Source organism: Sitophilus oryzae, unplaced genomic scaffold (genome assembly GCF_002938485.1).
Source record: "Sitophilus oryzae breed Bouriz unplaced genomic scaffold, Soryzae_2.0 scaffold_1499_pilon_pilon, whole genome shotgun sequence".
Taxonomy (NCBI): domain Eukaryota; kingdom Metazoa; phylum Arthropoda; class Insecta; order Coleoptera; family Curculionidae; genus Sitophilus; species Sitophilus oryzae.
Genome location: NW_022146168.1, coordinates 2,266,084 through 2,286,617, shown reverse-complemented (window position 1 = coordinate 2,286,617; position 20,534 = coordinate 2,266,084). Strand labels below are relative to the sequence as shown.

Below are 20,534 nucleotides of genomic sequence, written 5' to 3'. Positions count from 1 at the left end.
GTTCTCTTTGGCAACTTGTTTGATTCTAGGCTCTATACAGGGTGACGCACCTCATTCCCCTCGGTTGATTATACAAAAACGAAAAGATGTAGAAACAAAATATTTTATGGGTATATGTGGGGATGGGTAGCCAACAAATCTCTAGAATGGTGGAGAAACTCACCAGGGCAGAGACAGGCGAAAAGGTTCATTGTAGAACGTACGCCAAAATTCACGGTAGACTTGATAAGCAAGGACAGAAAGACAGTCAAAGCTGTAGTAGGTCTACTAACAGGGCATTGTAAGCTAAATAGGCATCTAAAGCTGATGGGATTGACAGACGAAGCTATGTGTAGGTTCTGCCAATCTGAAGAAGAAACGTCAGAACACATTTTATGTCGGTGTGACAGCCTGGCGAATGTGCGGTTCCCGGTAATAGGCAATGATAGGCCATTGCCAAGGAGCTACATGGAGGGTTCAGTCTCCAAGTTGCTAAACTTTGTGAAAAGGGTAGGACTGGAGAATGTAATCTAAGGATCAGAAGAGGACCACAATACATCTGAGAAGGTCGCAGTGGTTCAGACCGAAAGCCACCTCTAAGAATCTAATCTAATCTAAAATATGTGGGGAGGCTATGTGCACAATTTAAAATTATTTTGAAATGTACAGGGTATGTCAGAACTAAGATCCACACCAAAGTTATATTTTTTCTTATGGAACACCCGGTATTTCATTTCATAATTGGATCCGTCGATACAGAATAAGGAATTTATTATAAGGGTTAAATACGTTTATAAGCTTTGGTTTTTGAGTTACTTAAAGATATTTAAATATCTTCTTCCTTCTTCATACTAGGCAAATCGCCTGTTTGGTTTCGTCGTCTCTACCGGTCAGACTCACAAGTTGTCGCTCCATCGTTTTCGTGGACTTTCTAAACTTCTGCGACCTAGCGGTGATTCGTCGCGTGCAACTCTCACTATCCTTCTGTTGTCCATTCTGCTGATATGGTCGTTCCATTCTTCCTTTCTGCTGTACCCACTCATTTACATTTTCCACCTTGCACGCTCTTCTTATGCTTTCATTTCTCTCTCTGTCCAGAAGCGTCTTTCCAGCTATTCTGCATAGTACTCTCATTTCAGTTGTGTCTAGTAGTTGTTTAGTTTTCGCTGTATCAGGTCGAGTTTCTGCAGTGTATGTCATTATTGGTCGTACCGTTGCCTTGTAAATTCTCGCTTTAGTTTCCACCTCAATGTTTATATTTCGCCATATTGTATTGTATCAAGTGATCTGTGATATCAAGTGATCAAGTGATATTTAAATATGCATGCTATAATAAAAATATTAACACCCTGTTCATTACTTTTTAGAATTAATTCTTGTGCTGACATTTAAGCCAATGAAATAAACTTTACTGAAAAATAAAATTGCTCTGTTTAATGTATACAGGGGTATCAAAAATTCCTGCTCTATTTTAAATATTTATTTTACATAGAAACTTCGTTATGTATAACCTGTATTTTTTTAAATAAGTCGAAGCAAATTTAAATGTTCTTTCAAACTATATTAGGGTTTCCTATACCTATCTAGCTCAGATTTTGAATAAAGAGTAATTTTTAAATAGAATGCCAATCAAGAGGGCTAGTGTTGTCATGGCAAGTTTCTAGTGACATTTAGTAGCTATTTTCAAAATCAAAATTAGTTCATGGACTTTATTTAAATTTATACCAGTTTACTTTTATTTAATTTATTTTACCTATAATAGTGTAATAAATATGTATTAACTATTCTACCAAAAAAAAACGAAGTAGTTCTGTAATGTAGATATCTGGATTTTCTAAAAAAGAGCCAATTACGCCAAATTCATTTCCTTCACTTCCAATGACAATGTTCTTCACTTCCAATGTTTTTTTCCTAATAGGTTTTTATAAACCACACTACCAGCTCTGCGAAATAGGACAAGTAGTTTTTCAAAGGAACGCTTATCAGGAAGATTCCTATTTGGATATCTTTGAACATAAGTCCAAAAGGCAATTTTCCTCACAAAATAAAATCACTAGTAACATCCAGTCGTTCCGCTAGCAGATACTGCTTTATTTTTCTTGATAAAATAATGAATACTTACTTATTAAACTATTGTAGGTAAATTTAAGTAAACCGTTATAAATCTAAATAATAATGTCCATAAACTAATATCGATTTTGAAAATAGTAACTAAATGTCACTAGAAAATTGCCATGGCGACACCAGCCATCTTGATTGCGATTTTATTGAAAACTCGCTTTTTATTCAAAATCTGAGCAAGATGAAACCCCAATATAGTTGAGCATGAGCATTTGAATCTGCTTCGATTTATTTTAAAAAATACAGAGGTTGTATTTGAAATAACGAAGTTTTTATATAAAATAAATAGATCAGCAATTTTTGGTACCCCTGTATAAATTTAACAAAGCAATAATTTTTTTCAGTACAGTTTATTTCTCCGCCTTTAAACTCACCACAAGAATTAATTCTAAAAAGTAATGTACAGGGTGTTAATAACCTATTCTATTGTAGCATGCATATTTAAATATCTTTAAATATCTCAAGAACCAAAAATTTTAAACATATTTAACCCATTAATCCAAGACTCCAAAAATGAAATAAAATACCGGGTGTTCCATAAGAAAAAATATAACTTTGGTATGGGATTAGTTCTGAAACACCCTATATCAAAATTCAAAATAATTTTAAATTGTGCACATTGCATCCCCACATATACCCATAAAATATATATTTTATCTACAACCGTTTAGTTATAACGTTTTTACATCACTATTTTTTTAGTATTTAAGTTACGATTGATTCCGTGGCACGTACTGTGGCAACTTCTACATCTGAAGGGAGACTTTCGGAATCGCTAATCGTAATTTTTAAAATGATTTTTCTGGGCAAAAAGTGCTCGCGTTTACTTGACAGGGCAAACTGACTTTTCAGAAAAAATGTGACAAATGTCATAGTTAAAGGTGTTAAAGGTGGGCGACCAAAGTGGGCGACTAATAAATGAAAATTAAAACAGCATTTTCTTATTGGTTCTAGATAAAACCACAGATTAGGTATCCTATAAGTATACAGATAAAAATCTTGTCCCTAATTCGTGGTACGAAAATTGTTTTTTATGACGATGTGCAAACGAGTAAAATTTCCTGTGCGCAAAAATAAACTCGCGTAAAATAACAATAAACAGCGTAATAGAGAGATATCGCTAAACCGAATAGCGTGCATGGACGTTAATAAGGTCAGGTGTTATTTCCTTTACGTGAGGTAGTATTGACTCTGTTCATTTATAGTTATCGGATCGGAAAGGATTCTGTTCGCGTCGCGTCCGCTGTTTAAACTTAACCTAACTTTGAATTTAAAACTTTGAAATTGTTTTGTTTACTAGGTATTTTAAAACTAAAGGGCTAAAGTGCTTATTTCCAGTGCTTTATTGTTCAACGTCTGCCAGTGGGTTTAGGGCAACAAGCAACAAATTCTCTTAGAAGGGCTAAGTCGTCATCTGCTGTAAACCTAAGCCTCTTTATAGATTCTTTAATATTGGAAGAGATGGAATCCATATTTTGGACCATATTTATTTAATTAAAACTAATCCCAGCTATTTAAATATCAAATTACCTTATAAAACTAAAGTAATAATTCAAAACAATTCAAACATAACCTAAAATAAAAGACCTCGCCGCGCGCCGGCCGGCCCCTCAATTAAGCAATGTTTAAACCAATTAGAGATGAGCGATATTTCACAAACTGTGATTTTTTCACTGATATTTAAAAATCACATATCACGATCGTTACTTTTTTTGCGAAGAAAGCGTGAATTGATATGTGATTTTCATACTATGGAAACGAGCAAAAAGTCGACAGACTTGTTTATCCGTTAAGTATTTAATATAACATAAACAAAATAGAAATACCGATACCGATTACCATTGCCGGCCGCCTCGCTTTCGTTTAATATCGCTTTTTTTTAAACTATAAACGGTGATGGTACATTTTAGATACGTCGTCAATCTTGAAGTTATTGATGTAAATTTGATATTAATATATTCTACAATTAATGTTTTAACGTTTTAAGTACGGATCGTACGAATACTCGACTAAATCTTTCAGATTTGAGATCACTGCAATACAATTATTTATTTTCTGAGGTTAGAAAAACAATTATTCTTAAATAAACAAAACAAACCCGCGACCTTGTAACTCGGCATGTAGCCGATAATAAATGCAACTTGCCTGAATACTGGATAAATGAATCAAACCCAAACTTGTTTGGGTATCTCAAATCTAAAAAAAGTATAAATAAACATGTATTACGCCTTAACTGGGAACGGCGCAACGGGGACGGAGTGACAACACTTGTTATTGTTATTGAAACTGTGATCACATCACGTTTAAAAATTACTGATATTAAAAAAATCACAGTAACAAATATCAGTGTGATTAAAAAATCACGATATCGCTCATCTCTAAAACCAATGACTAAAGAATTCAAGGACAAATAACATCCGAGAGCAAATTGTTACCATGGCACCAAACAGTGCCGTGGCCATATTTTTTCTTAACTTAGCTAGTTGAAGGGATATTTATATTTTTGATAAACGTTTTGACTACGCCTATGGGGTAGGTGGTGGCATCATACTAATTAATTACGAAAAAAACGTATTAAAATGTTAACAAAAGGTACAAAATTAGTATAGACGTATAGCACACATCAAGTACATATAATATCAGAAAAATAATAATCGAATTCAATAAGAAAACTTAAGAAAACGCTAAAAAGGTGGAGCGGACTGTTTATTTACTTATATGAACGTAACTCCTGGCTCTTTCTTGTCACTGCTGCTTTTACATTTGAAAGCTCAACAACTAATCAGCATTGTAATAAAGTTTATACAAAGTTCACTACACACAAATTATTAAAAATTGCTAAAATTGTTGTTGATGACCAGCTGTTTGCCACCAAAAGAAAAGGCGTCTAAGGTTACAAATTCTGCTGCAGCCCGTATATGGGCATTACATGTCTTTATATTCTTTAGTCATTGGTTTAAACGTTATTTAGAAATACCGCTTGGTGTAATTGATCCGCAAATTACGTCAGGCGGTAACGTTATTAGCGGCGGTAACGTTATTAGTTGCGTTAAAAATTGACTCGCGCATATCGTAACCATGATAAGGTAGGCGTAAATACTGCATGACGCTATTCGGTTTTCTGATCTCTCTAATAACTGTGCCGGTCAGGCGCTGTGCACAATTTTAGAGGCCATAAGTGGGCGTGCTATGTGCGCAAACTAGTAACCTAACTAGTGTCCGATTCCGAAAATTCGAACCACGAAAAACAATAAAGAAAAAACAAAGTTTATAATCTGTATAATCTGTGATAAAACGTTGTACATGACACGTGCGTTTAAACATGATTACAACACTCGTGTGATTAGAACGACTCTACCTTGTCGTTCTAATAGTTCACACTCGTTGTTGTAATCATCTTCATAAACACACTTATACTGTAAATAACTATTGTTTCTACATCTTTACGTTTTTGTATAATCAACCAAGGCGAATAAGGTGCGCCAACCTGTATATTATCGTTATTTAAAGAATTTAGTTTTTTTTGCATACTTGTTTTATAACTTAATATTAAAAATTAATAAAACATTATTAATTTGCTGTGGTCAGAGCTGCAACAAGTCAGTTTTAAAAAGACGCAAATCTTAAGTCATTCCTAAAATCAAAATGATATAAGTCTTAAGTCAAATTCAACATAAAGTTTAAATTGTTTAAGGCTTAAGTCTTTGATTTAAGTCATTTTATTTCAAGTCAAGTCACTTTTGTAAAGACTTAAATCAATATATATTGCCTATAATAACAAATATTATCAATATCTGTCTTTTATCTAACAGATTTCCAGATGAATGGAAAATAAGTAAAGTTCTACCAATGCCAAAGAAGTCACATCCCTTAGAGCTTAGCGATTTGCGTCCGACAAGCATTTTACCAACGCTTTCTAAGTGTTTGGAAAAGATAATGAATGCTCAAATTAAAGTATATCTAGATAGAAATGTTTTACTTCCGAAGAGGCAATCTGGTTTCAGACAGGGATATAGTTGCACAACTTCTTTACTTGATGTTGTGGATGATGTTCTTAGAATGACAGATATTGGAAAAACAACAGTCTTAGTTTTACTGGATTATACAAAAGCATTTGACACCATTTCTCATAAACTACTTTTGGCAATATTATGATATACAGGTTTTTCCGCGGACGCGGTTGCAATGATTCATAGCTATTTGTCTAATAGATATCAAATTGTTCATACGGAAAACAGTCAATCTACTAAAAATAAAATTCTGAGAGGTGTGCCTCAAGGAACCATATTGGGCCCATTACTTTTTAATATTTATGCAGCACAAGTTTCTATGGAAGTGGTTACATCTAAAACATACTTTTACGCGGACGACACATAGTTAAGTTATTCATTCTATCCTAGTGATATAGATAATGCTAATAAAGTCTTAAATAGTGATATAGATAAATTGGTTAAAGCTTCCAGTAAACATGACTTAATTATTAATCCTAATAAATCTTCAGTGTTAATTTTTGGTTATAAACGCCAAGAAGTACAAAGTAAATTAAAGATAATGGTTGACAATAAAGAATTAAGTGCTGTGTCGTGTGCTAAGAATCTGGGATCTTAGATTTAAAAAACATACAGCAAAGCTACTTCAGAGAGCATATTGTAATCTTAAGATGCTTTACCCCCATCGTAAAATACTTGATATACCAACTAAAATAAAAATTACTGATACATTAGTTCTTAGTCATTTTTTAATTATTGTGACGTATTGTATGGGCCTTGTTTAGACGTTAGAGATACCGCCAGAATAGAAAAAGTTCAGAAATCTTGTTTGCGTTATATATATGGTATTCGGAAATATGATAGAATATCTCATAAACTTAAGGAGGCAAAATGCATGAACATGGCAACTAGGCGTAGACTGCACTCTCTGACTCTGTTCCATTCAATTATAATAAATAAAAGTCCACCTTACCTTTATGAAAAAATACAGTTTCGTACTGATATTCACAATTTGAATTTGAGGCACAGGGGTCTCATTTCACCCACTCCGCACCGATCTGCATTGTTTGAACGATCTTTTACATTTAATATTTATAGTATGTACAACAATCTAGATGTTAAGTGTAAGAACTGCTCTTTGGGTGAATTTAAGATAAAAGCAAGAAAAATACTTTCTGAATATTGATTAGGTTGCATGTTGCGTGTAGGTGCTGTTTTCTGTCTGATTTTTGTGGCAAATTTTAGATTGCCTTTGGTTGTTTTGTTTTTATTATATCTAAATTATTATTTTATATTACTTTTTTTAACATTGAGGCTGGAACTTGACCAGCAACTGTTGTTTTTCCAGCCTTTTTGTAGTTTGTAAGATTATATTGTTGTTTTTTGTATGATAATCAGTAAAATGACTTAAATCAATATAATTACCTTCAAGTCAAGACAACCAGAATTTAATTTATGTATCTTTTTCAAATGTTAATATTAATTTTCTTGTATTACCAATTAGGCAATTTTCTTACTATCATATTAATTTATTGTAGATACAGATGAGACTAAAACCACAGAAAATAAAACGGTTAATTTTCAGAACAAATACTAACACAAAAATAACTTCTTTTTTATAAATTTTAACCGATTTTGTAGTGCTTTATATGTATCCATTACAGATAGATGTTATCGTATACATGTCTATTAAAAAGTGGTGATGTGTTTTGATCACTATGTAATATAACGATGGCATAAGCTAAGGGCTGGAAGATTTTAAGGTACTCTTCAATATATTCGAGATAAATTTCTTTCGTTCGTCTTTCGGGCTACATAACGGAGTCGGGGATTTACTTAAAAGAAAACAAACTCACTACGCACGCGTAACACGATAAATAATCAAAACTGGTTCCGGAAAACTAACATTTTATTTACTAGTTGTATTGAGCACTGTTTTTTTTATTCTGCTGCTTGGCTGCCGCCGAACAGTTTAAAAAGAAAAGCTGCTGTTAAAAATTTATCATAAAAATATATAAAAATCTGAATTAGGTCTTTTATAAAAAAAAACTTAAATATTTTAATGACTTAAGTCTTTTCTAAAAAGACTTAAATATTTTTCTATTTCAGAATAAAGATTTAAATCTCAAATCATTTTGAAAATGACTTAAAATTTAAGTCAGCTTTCAAAAAATGACTTAAAATCAAATGACTTATGATTTAAGTCAAAAAAAGACTCCATTTCACTAGTCCGAAAAAGTAGCACAATAAGCGTTCGGCAATTAACGTTTTATGTAAAACTGGCTAGATATTTTTACACAAATGACGAAGGAACTATTTTTAAGATTTTGATGGTCAAACATCAACAAAATAACAAAATATTCGTTATGTTTGGACTAAGTTTTCTTGAAAATAAAGACATTATTTAAAATTCCGTTACAATACGGAAATAGATTGAAGTTTAGTGATTACAGTGATATATAATTTATATGATTTTGTAACAAATTGCTCGCTATTTTATAGCAAATGCTGAAGCTCTGTAAACCTTAATCAAGCCTTAATAAAGCACGTGTGTTTGGAATTTTAGGTGTGGCTTAACACGACAGGATCAGGCTAAGCCTTAGACAGACTTCTGAAATAAAATTGTTGAGATTTGTCTTTATCGCATGCCATCTCATAAATTGTATTTTGAATAGGTATAAGTACTTGTGACGTCTTCGTTGCCCTAAAACACATCTGTTTTGTGTTATAGTACTCGACCATTAACTGTCATGGTACGGCTATTTGTTTTATTGTGTGAACTGATTTATAGCTGAAGTTTACCTAGATAGCAAAATATGTATGTGACTCCATATTGTAGGTAGTTATTTAAGGGTCTTTCAGTCTGTTTTAAGTCTCGCAACGAAGCAGTTTGTCGCTTCGTTTATTTTCTACTATTTAAATCTATGTTTTCATTTTTGCTTTTAACAAAGATATGCTACTTTGGTTTAAACTCAATTGAAGCTTTTATTTTCACCTTATAAAACTTCAATAGGTTATGGGCCCAGCACGCTTCCACTGCGCCATTTGTATATCTTTATTTTAAAGTAAAAAAAAATTGCGTTGCGCGCGTTTGCACAGTTCGTTTGTTTTGTTAGTTAAAAGTCGGTAGTTTTTGTGTGTTACCTTAGCAATTCATCATGAGTGATAGAGAAGTGTTGGATATAACTAAACTTAACGGCTCAAATTATTCCATGTGGAAATTTGGAATTACGTTTTTGCTTCAAGCAAAGGCGCTTATAGGTTTTGTTTTGGGAACCGAATACGAGACAAAATTGAACGAGTGGAAAGCATGGATGAAGAAATCGTCACAAGCTGCGGTGATCCTTCTCAGCTTAGTAGAGAAGAAACTGCACCCAAATTTAATCAACTGCAGTACTCCTCAAGAAATTTGGGATAAAATAAAAGTGTTGTACGGAGATACAAGTGTTGATGCCAACCAAAGTGCATGGGAGTAGTTCTACGCTTTTAAGATGACAGACTCGCAGTCTATTGCTCTTCAAATTGAGAAGCTAGAGAGTATTTGCAAAAAGCTTGAAGACTCTGGGGAGAAACCTTCTGACACGGCGGTTGTGTCAAAGCTATTAAGCAGCTTGCCGCACAAATTTTCAGTCTTCAGAATAGCCTGGGACTGTACGCCAGAGGCAGAGCGACCTAATAGCGAATAGAGAAGGCGAATAGAGAAGGTTAACCTAATAGTAAGACTCATTAGGGAAGATAAGAGATTATCTGAAAATGAAGAAAATGTGACTGAGCTCGCATTTCAAGTACAAAAAACTTCACTTAACACTAGAAGCGCAAAAGAACAACGAAAACGCAACATACAAGACCTAAAGAAAAGAACAAAATATGCTATTTTCAAAAAGAAAAAGGACATTGGGCTCGCGAATGTCCGAAGAAAAAGAACGGATCAGAAGGAGCGTCGGCATATGTTTCTGATGTTACCGCATCTTTTTTCAGCACATGTGAGGAAGATAGTGAAGTTTGGATCGCTGATTCAGGTGCTAGCATGCACATGACTTTCAAGCAAGAGTACTTTGTTCATCTGGAAGCACCAGCAGAAGAATATTTGGTCAAAGTAGCTGATGACAAAATATTAAAAGTCGAGCGGCAAAGGTACGATCAAGATTCAGAAAAATATACAGGGTCGGCTTCAGGAACGCAAGCTTCGTAATGTGCTTTTTGTGCCGGATTTAAAAAGAAATTTGTTTTCTATCGGGACAATTAGTAATAATGACTTTTCTTTCTACGCTTATAAGGACAAGTGCGAAATTCGTGATCGCGACGGTAGGCTATCGTCAATCGGAGTTCGACACAAAAACTTGTACCGTATGCTTTTTGAAGTTAAAGTTCCTGTTGATTGTAACGTAGTTCAAGTAAATAGAGATTTACAAAGTGACAAATTAAAGCTTTGGCACGAGAGGATGATACACGTAAATATTCGTGCGGTGAAGAATACGTGTAAGCAACTTGAGGTTGGTGAACTACATGCTGAAAAAGACTTCTTCTGCGAAGCGTGTGTGACAGGCAAGCAGTCGCGTAAGCATCATGCGAGTGTAAAAAGTGGGACTAGTTATAAGCCAGGGGAAAAGATTCATACCGACGTGTGTGGTTCGGTAAATATTGAATCCCCTCGAGGTTCCAAGTACTTTTTATTATTCAAGGACGAGTGTACAAACTTCAGAAAAGTGTATTTCCTACGTCATAAGTCTAATGTATTCGAAAAGTTTCTCGAGTTTCATGCCTTTGTGTTGACCCAGCTTAACACAAAAATTAAAGTGCTAAAATCGGACATGGTACGATGGTACAGAATATACATCTCGCGAGTTCAATAAATACCTGCGTGATAATGGTATCGTGCATGCATTTTCGTCTGAGTATTAAACCGCGTAATTTTGCCTGGTGAAGAAGAAACTCCATACGAAAAATGGTTTGGACGTAGACCACAAATTAAACATCTTAAAGTGTTTGGAGTAGATGCTTACTGGAACATACCCAAGGAAAAACGTACCAAATTCCAGCCGAAAAGCAAAAAACTGCTTTTTGTGGGGTATGACGGCGAGTCCAATAACTACAGACTGTGGGATAATGAGAAAAATAAAATTTACATCAGCAGCGATGTAGATTTTAATGAGCGACACGCAGTTAAATACAAAAGCAGTCAACTTAGAATTGACTTAGACTTTAAAATTCCTGAAGAATTGCCTGAAGCTACAGCTCCCGAACAGGTGCAAATTCCTCAGCAGGAAATGATGAACGAAGCTGCAGAGCCTGAACCGGTGCAAGCCCCCCAGCAGGAAGCGATGGACGCAAGTAGAGTACTACGTGATCGCAACCTATTGCATCCTCCTGATCGTTATGGCATACCAGTTGCATTCTTCGCTTATGCTGTACCCTCAAATTACAGCCAAGCTGCAATACGTCAAGATGCAGAGAAGTGGAAAATGGCCATGAACGAAGAAATTGAGGCGCTTAACGACAATAAAACATGGAACTTGTCTGAACTGCCACAAGGTAGACGTTTGACTGGGTGCAGATGGGTTTTTACCGTTAAAACAGATCCTGCAGGAAATGTCGAGGGATATAAGGCCAGACTTGTCGCCAAAGGATTCTCTCAGCGTAAAGGAATCGATTATTTTGAGACCTATGCACCGGTCGTAAGATATGAATCGATACGGCTTCTATTAGCCATCGCCGCCAGTAGGGACTATGAAATTAAGGAAATTCGATGTAAAGACGGCATTTCTGTATGGCGAACTACAGGAAGAAATCTACTTGGAGCAACCGGAGGGATACGTGGACCCAAATCATCCAGATTTTGTGTGCAGGCTACACAATTAATGCAGTCTCGACGGTGTTGGAACGAGAAATTCGTTGGATTCTTAAAGACGTTTAGTTTTCTTCCTTGTGAAAGTGATAAATGCGTGTTCATAGGGCAAGTAAACGGGTTTACAGTCTACTTAGCACTGTACGTCGACGATGGACTAAGTTTTAAGTGTTTTAAAAGGTAAATTTAAAATAACTGTAGATAGCGCATCTGACTTTGTAGGTTTAGAAATTGTGCGCAATCGTAAGCAACGATTGTTAACTATTAATCAAGCAGGATATGTAAATAAATTAGTTGATAAATATGCAATGCAGGACGCAAATATTTCAAGTATACGAGCTGAACCAGGTTCTCATTTGCGTAAAAATCCAGAAAATATTCAAAGTAATAAAAATATTCCTTATCGCGAAGCTGTTGGCTCGTTACTATTCGCCGGGCGAGTATCTCGACCAGATATTGAATATGCAGTTAATTATGCAAGCCAATTTCTGGATTGTTACACTCAAGAACACTGGCAATTTGTAAAGAAATCACCTTATAAAACTTCAATAATAATATATATTTCCTTCACCCACACACCCGCTTTATCCGACCCCTGAGTACAGCGTAATAGACTCTTAAGTTTTCTGTAACATCAATTTAAGATAAGGATACTCAGGGGTAAAATATGGTCCATCCTAAGGTCGGTCTTCATACACAGAATTAAAGATTCTACTTCCCATCACCAGTCTTATTGGTTTATTTAATAATAAATGAGGGAGGTTTCTTGAAGTTTGAAAGTAAAAAATAGGCTTTTTTTTATAGATTTCTTGTATGTAATGTTTTGTTTAACACACACCCGAAAATCTTTTTTTTTGAAATGAAATAACTTGATTAATTTTTTTTCCGTTTTATACAGTTTGTTTGTTTTAATATTTTGAAGTAATCATTTGTCACAAAACTTTTAAACATGTGAATTTCCCTCTTGCATTCCAATTATATCAACTTATTTCTTTGTAAAATTAAATAAACTATTTTAAAATTTAAATGGCAGACACATCTATCACTGTCCAGGATTTTGTCTTTGTGCAGAGCATAATATATCTTACCTTTGTCTTGAGCCGTGAGAAGGGAAGATGATAAGGTCTGTCTAATTTTTCCAAAAGTGGTACCGCCATCTGCCGGTTCCGATGCAGAACTAGGGGGTGCCGGTTCTGCAGTCACCATCTGAAACAATCATTATTTCTATTAAAAAAACTGTGACAAAAAATATACATTTTTTCAGTCTTATTCATTTTTTTTGTTTAAATATACATTTTTTGTTGCTATGTATTTGCAGCAACACTCCACATAGAAAAATGAGAATTAAAAATAAAATACTGTAGTACAACAGCCCAGGGTCGTTCAACAAAGTTGAAAAGGTAATATTTTGACCAACTGTATAAAAAAAATTGAAATGAAATTAAGGAACCTACGTTGTGTTAAAAATATTTTTTAATATAGCTTACCTCGCATGCTCTCGACAGAAGCAATATTAGGAAAATTTGACGAGAATAGGTTATGTAAATCAAACGCTAAATTTGTAAATAGCCCTACTTATTTTATTAAATGAAATGAAGGGAGTGCCGTACTCTGCCTGGAATTCACAAGTAAAAGAGCACGGCAGTGGAAACCTTGATCACTATTCCACGAATCCAACTATGCTGTTCTGAACTTTAATAAAAGAGAAATAATAATACTACTGTCCTCATACCAAGTTTTGTAGTTTAATACCTTCAAAACATACCACATTTATTATATTCAAAACTGAAGATTTTTTATATGTCTTCATCCGTATTATTATTTGCTCCCTGATGGTCAGTTGCTCTAGCAGACGGTGGTAATATATTGAAGTCGGTTGGAAATAAAAACTCTGACTTATCTTCGGTGTTTTCTTCATATGTATTCAAATTACTTTCTCTCTCAGCACTAACCGAGGGGCCATTCAGTTGATTGAGAGAAAAACTGGAATTATAATTTTTAATAATTTTAGCATACTTATTTGCAACTTTACGTTTAAAATTTCCACTTTGCTTAATTTTATGCCATCAAGCACCATCAAGATTCATTTTAAAACTTATATAAATAAAAAATTTACTGTTATTAATTGTTTTATTAGCATCCAACTATGTTAAAATCCACATCATAAATATTTCTATAATGTATTTTTTAATCAATGATTAAAAAATACATTATTAGTTTTTCTATTTATTGTTTTTTGTTGCTCTTTTGTTTGCTAAGATATTGTCACACTGAACCCTAACATCGGCGCGAATGGACAGTAAACGATTGTATTTAGATTACTTTTAACAGTAGTCTAAAAGCTATTACCTAACACCTATCATCTCTGTTCATTGTCTGATTTACCTCTCCCTAATTTGCGTATAAATATTTTGAAAATCAATAATAATTTATGTATACAGAGTTTATTAAAACTGAATCTTTTGGATTTAAAGAAATATGTTTATATTTTAAATAGGCAGGTCGTTTCAATACAGTTGGGGGTTGAAACCTTTGGTGTTAACAGCAAAGCAGTCTCTGTTTTTATTGCTCTAGTTTCGGTAATTAATTGTTTGTCGTTCGACTGATTTTGTCTCGCTTGGCTCATTTTGTCACGCTTGGTCAGTATCAACAAAATGCCTATATAAACGTTCAATTTGTAGATAATAGATAGATGGCGACAACATGTCGAGTATATATCACGGCATTTTTGATCGTGTTAAGTCTATTTAAATACATCGGTGTCCAAAAATTACCAGAAATAAGTTTTTAAATTTTTTCTAATTTATAAAATAGGTAAAATTCACGCAATTTGGTGATTTTTCACAAGACCTGGATTTTTTTCGGAAGAAATTCGCTCGAAAATTTCTGGCAACACTGGTAGGTATTGGGCCTAAGATGATACGCCAACATAACTGATATATCTGGGACGTAATAATCACAATTTCAAATTTATTAGTCTGTGGGCTACGTGGAAAAATGTGGCTCTTAATGATGAATGCAACACACTTTGCACAGATGTTCTTTAGACGAAAACACTCGATTTGATCCGCAGCTTCCCGGTTCAAACCGTTGCTGGCGGAGTGGAGGGGGGGAGGGGTTAAAATTGGGTGCCTATATTAAAAAATGTCGCATATTATCTTTGAATAAGAAGACTACGGAAGGAGCATAATGCTATCCATGTATTCATGCATGGTGGGCGGAAAAAGCACTCTAGGGTGGGGATCCTTGACAGTTCTGTTTGACACATTTGAATTTGATTTGAAATTTTGTGGATTTGTCAGTCTTTACGGAGCTTATTTTATGTTATTTATTATTTATTCTACTACTGATAGTTGTATAAAGGTAGTAAATCTAGATGGAAATTGTGGCAGAACTTAAATTAACAGTGACACTATCGCGATTTATCGAAAAGACTCTAAAATAGTTGGTTGTGTAGCGTGCGGTAGATCTCGGCAAAAATTGAGTGAAATAATGGAACAACTTTTCGCTAGTAAGTGACTATATAATATACATACGTGTAGTAAACCGATCATTTATGAAATTCACTTAAAATTAACTAAATTATATATTTTTCTTGCATTTTAGCTTTTATTTATTACTTGTCAAAGATTAGATGTCAAAGAATTTAGATACGTTAATTTGACTTACCTGCTTCAGTAGCGTATCGGATGTTTGTGTTAATAAATACTTATTATAACTTATCTATTTTTATTAGAATTATATATTTTTATAACAATTTTAATAACTACCAACATTTATTCACAACGTAAAATAAAACAACAAATTATTGAGTCTACCCCACGTCTATAGTGTGACCAACGGATCTGTAGCTACGGGGTATCGGCAGGGGAACGCAGTTGTAAACAAAACACGCCCAATTTCATTCATAAAATAGGCATGGGCGTACGGTGTTTTATGAAAATAATGTGTATCATAAATATAAATTCTGATTAATAATTTTTTTTCAAAAAACTTTATCCTGTTTGAATCGTTACTGTTGAGTTAGCAGATAAACACACTAAAAGCTTTTATTAAAGCTCCCATAAATATTTTGAATAATTTTATTATTATGTGTTGTTAATATAATAGAAGAAATAATTACAGCTGGGGGTTGGAACCTTTGGTGTTACACAGAAAAATAAAACACTAAATCAGCACAATACACCAAAAAACTTTTACTTTTACACTGGGCGCACGTTTCGCTAACCATGTTAACATCATCAGCAGATGATCAAGACTGAGTATTGAGATATATTTATTTATATATCTGTACTAACTATATTTTTTTCTACAATACATAATTTTAGATATGAGTATTTCCAGCAAAAAAAAATCTTGAAAATAGTTAACTTTGGAAGCGCAAACAAAACATAATTTTACTCACCAGTAGATCCAATATTGCCTATTACACCAGATATGGTATCGCTCCGCCAGCACTTTTTAAAGGTTAGGTCATTGTCTACCCATGTTTCATCCAAATAGATAATACTTGGCGATATTTTCGAATTTCGCGTATATATTTATATCTCTCTCTGCAATATAATGGGCCGCTCCATTAATATTTATCTGTTATTTTGTTATTTTAACATTTACGCCAAAAAAATCTATTTGATTTTAATAATCCCCTAAGCGTTTCCCTGCCAAAGGAAGATTCGATTCTTCCTGCAATTTTTGCAAAAGCTTTCTAATTGTGGGGACGACTTTGAATTCGAGATAAAATCTATTTATCAAATTCCTGACCACTTGGAAATCAAAGTCGTCGAGCTCACGTAGCCGTTTCTTTCCAGAGTTGGATATCATTTTATCGGGGTTAGTTTCCAGTCTTTTTTTATCTTCTGTGTGAATTTTTTTATATCCGATACGCTAACTCCGGTATAAAGAGATATCCGCCCAAGTTTACGTTTAAGCGGCAACTTAAGCGAACTCTCTGTAGCTTCTTCGTCGCAAACCCTGTTATGAACACAAGGAAATAAACCAAATGAGATTTCATCCACGTTTATTTACATTTATTTTAGTTTAGCTAAAATATTTAGGTAAATGGATGCTTTTCATTTTAGCCAATATTTAATTTTAGTATTCTAATAATTACATTATTACTATTCTACTTACCTATATAAATTAGCTATTATTTCTCTTGTCTATATAGCGTCTTACCCTTAACAAATTTATTCATTTTAAAACACAAATATACAATCAAACTTAATATTAATAATTAAAAACTACGAACGAAAAACATTATAACAAGATAACAAAACAATAAAACACATTTTAACTATTAAATATACGAAAAATATAGGAATAAAGTTTAGGATAACCGGTATTAAATAATGAAAGAAAGTAATAATGATCAAAAAAATGACACCGCCACTGGATATTTCAATAGTATTCAATATTTCTACTCTTTTCAGAAGTGACCGTGAAGTTGGGGATAAGGCTAGCGAATAGCAAAGGCATAAAAGCCATGGCAACCGCGTGGTAACAAATCCTGTGACGTACTCTCGCCAATCATGTTCGATGAATAGGCGGCCATGCGCGGCGATGCCGGTTTGCCAATGATATCGTTGAAATATCTTCACCTTTCGTAATAAGCAGATTATACAGAATGAAAGAAATAAGTTATTAAATAAAACATATCCAACAATATGAACTACGTTAAAATTCCTTAGTAATATACGTCAGAATATATGCTAAACACATTATATATAATAAAAATATATTAAATTTATCGTTCATGTCTGGCAATTTCGCAATTTTATAGATAAACGTGACAATATCGATTTTTTTCTCGCATTCCTTCCGTAGCTTCAGATCCGCTGGTCAAACAGTACCCTACATCATAGTTTTACATTTTTTAAATAAAATTAGAACGACACTGATAAACCGGAATTTAAGTCGGCCATATTTGAGGCCCATCCTATGGGCCATTGCGGTGTACCTAAGATTTTTGATATGCTCCTTCCTTAGTCTTCTTATTCAAAGCATATTATTGATATTGGTATCGATTTGCAGGTTTTTCAGGATAACAAAACCGAATATAACCTCCCCCAATTATTTTATGATGCCATTCAGTCATTAGGTGGGGGTAAAATCTACAAAAATTATTGAACATTAAAGTAAAACTTTAATGTGCTATTATTTTATTGTTTTAAACCAGATTAAATGCAATTTTACTGAATACTCTTATTTTGCAGGGTCGTGAACAAGGGGGGGGGTTAGGGGGTTTAATCAACCCCCTCCCCCGTAAAGATTTTAGTAAAGGCATTTTTCGGGTCAACTTAGTTTAAAAAAGCAATAAAATAAATATATTAAATTTTAAAAATATTTTTTCAATTTACTAACTCATTTTATTTATTGTTTACAGCTCCAAATCGTCGTCGTTCTCGTTATCACTGCAATTCGGCAAATCGGATCCTTTATAATACTGCCTAAAAAAATATAAGCAATAAGTTACAAGTATTTTTACGTCTTTTGGCAGTTTGGTTGCAAATTAAGAGCCGATAGTTCAATTACCCTACATTACTGCAATTCCCTCTAAATTTCTTGCATGCAGGTGTACAAGGTAGGTTACTTCTTTTGCAGAGACACCTTAAAGTGTCGCATTGGGTCGTGCTTCCACACCTATCCAATGCACGACAAGCTTGCCATATATTTGATTGCGCAGACCACAAAGGGTTTCACTTTGTCCCTTCTTTAAACCACCCCCAAAAAGAAGGTGAGGTCAAGGTCTCAGTTTGCGGTATATCGGCCGATCTATCCCAAATCTGCCCTGCCTGATATGCCGCCCTCATTGCGTGTTGGTATATAGCAGCTGCAGTTAGAGGCAGTAAATTCAATGGCTTACTTTGGGACATAAATAAAAAAATTCTGGCCTGATTCACATTGTCTACTACCTGAATCCTATATAGCTTGACAACAAACTTTTCCAGACTTTTAAGACTATTGTCGATATTTTTCGAAGGCTTGGAAATTGCAGCAAAAGCTTCATTGAATTTCTCGGTCCAGACCTTCCAACACGTTTGTTTGCCCCTCCCCATGAAGAATGAGGTCGTATCACAGCCAGTGAAGGCATGAAATTCTCTTAGTGCCTTTGATTTTTCTTTTTGTAGGGCAAGAGCAATTAAATGTACTGGAATATAACGCGAAGATTTTCCAGTTCCATACAATATCCATAACTCTTCAAGGCCAATTTCATTTAATTGATGATAGAATACACTGCCAAAACCAAAACGTCTGTGTCAGAGCATCAGATTAGAAACAGTTTGCATGTCGTCGCGGGGTGTCTAAACTTATCCAAGTCTTATACATTCAAAATTTGGTAATAAATAGCGTAAACGTATAATATTTTGGATATGATGTATCCAATTTGAATTAAATTTTTCGTGTAAGTAATTAATAAAGCCAAAGTACTATGTTATTATAATAAATGGAATTACTATTTACACTTGGCACCTATTTACGTTTCTACCCATCTAAAATAGGTTATATCGCCTTTAACGCCGAAACGGCACCTTAAAATGAAATAAGGTGGCCATTTTCCGTATTGTCATCTTCAAAAACTTGTAAATCGATACCAACATCGATAATGTAAGATATTTTTTTATTTTTTTTGTTAATATACATCCCCAATTTTCATCCCTTCCCCCACCCCGCCAGCAACGCTTTGAACGAAGGAGCTGCGGATCAAATCAAACCTTTTTGTCGAAAGAACAACTGTGCAAAGTTTTTTCATCATCAAAAGCCACATTTTCCCTATATACCCATCGTAGCACAGGCACTATATGTTATTTTGATACCAGCTTAAATTATTATAAAAAAAACTGAGAAGCAATAAAAACCACAACTTAACGAAATATAAAACTTGAGTTATTCGGTTAGGGAAGCCTTAAAAAAATATTACTTTATATAGGAAAAAATCCGATATAAAAAGCCGAGTCGTTTATTAATTTACGATTTAATTTAACCTGGAAAGCAAGAAAAAGTAGAAAAACTCGTTGGGAAATCTTAATTATCGTCGGAAAAGTTCTTGTAACCAGGCGACCCTTCTTAATAAAATCATTTTTCCGAAAAAAAACCACCATAAAAAATAAATTGGTAAAGCGATACAAGAATTTTTTTTTATTAGATAAAATTATATTATACAGGGTGGTCCGAAATGTATTCCGGAAACTTCGGTAGCATATTCCGAAGATAAAAATAAGTAAAAAAGTTCGTATAAATGTATGCCCTAAAATGGTTAGTTTTGGAGATACAGGGTGTAGCAGTTATTGTTTTTATTTCGATTTTTTTCAAATCATTTCTAAAGTAACGTCAATATTTGGATGAAAATTGGTGTCTGGGAGTTTTTTAACATGAGAAATTTGGATTTTGATGTCAATATGACTCTTATTTGTAGGGGGCGCCACCTACATGTGTTTTAACTGCTTTGAATAGTAATAACTTTTTGTCCGTACCTGTATAAAACTACTGAGTAAAAAAATATACATTTACGTGACTTTTTACGTAAAACATATCTCTTGGTAAAAATCACTACAAGTAACCGTTTTCAAGATATTTAGAATGGAAATAGTCAATACATGTCA

General features: G+C 33.8%; 1 protein-coding gene across 1 annotated transcript in view; it reads right to left on the bottom strand.

The window, feature by feature from the left end:
* The window catches only part of LOC115877840 (regulating synaptic membrane exocytosis protein 1), a 284,757-nt gene that overhangs the window by 142,456 nt on the left and 121,767 nt on the right, over window positions 1-20,534 (bottom strand). The window contains exon 2 of the mRNA XM_030894165.1: window positions 13,023-13,140. Within this exon, the coding sequence (XP_030750025.1) occupies window positions 13,023-13,140 (118 nt within the window). The remainder of the gene's footprint in view (window positions 1-13,022; window positions 13,141-20,534) is intronic.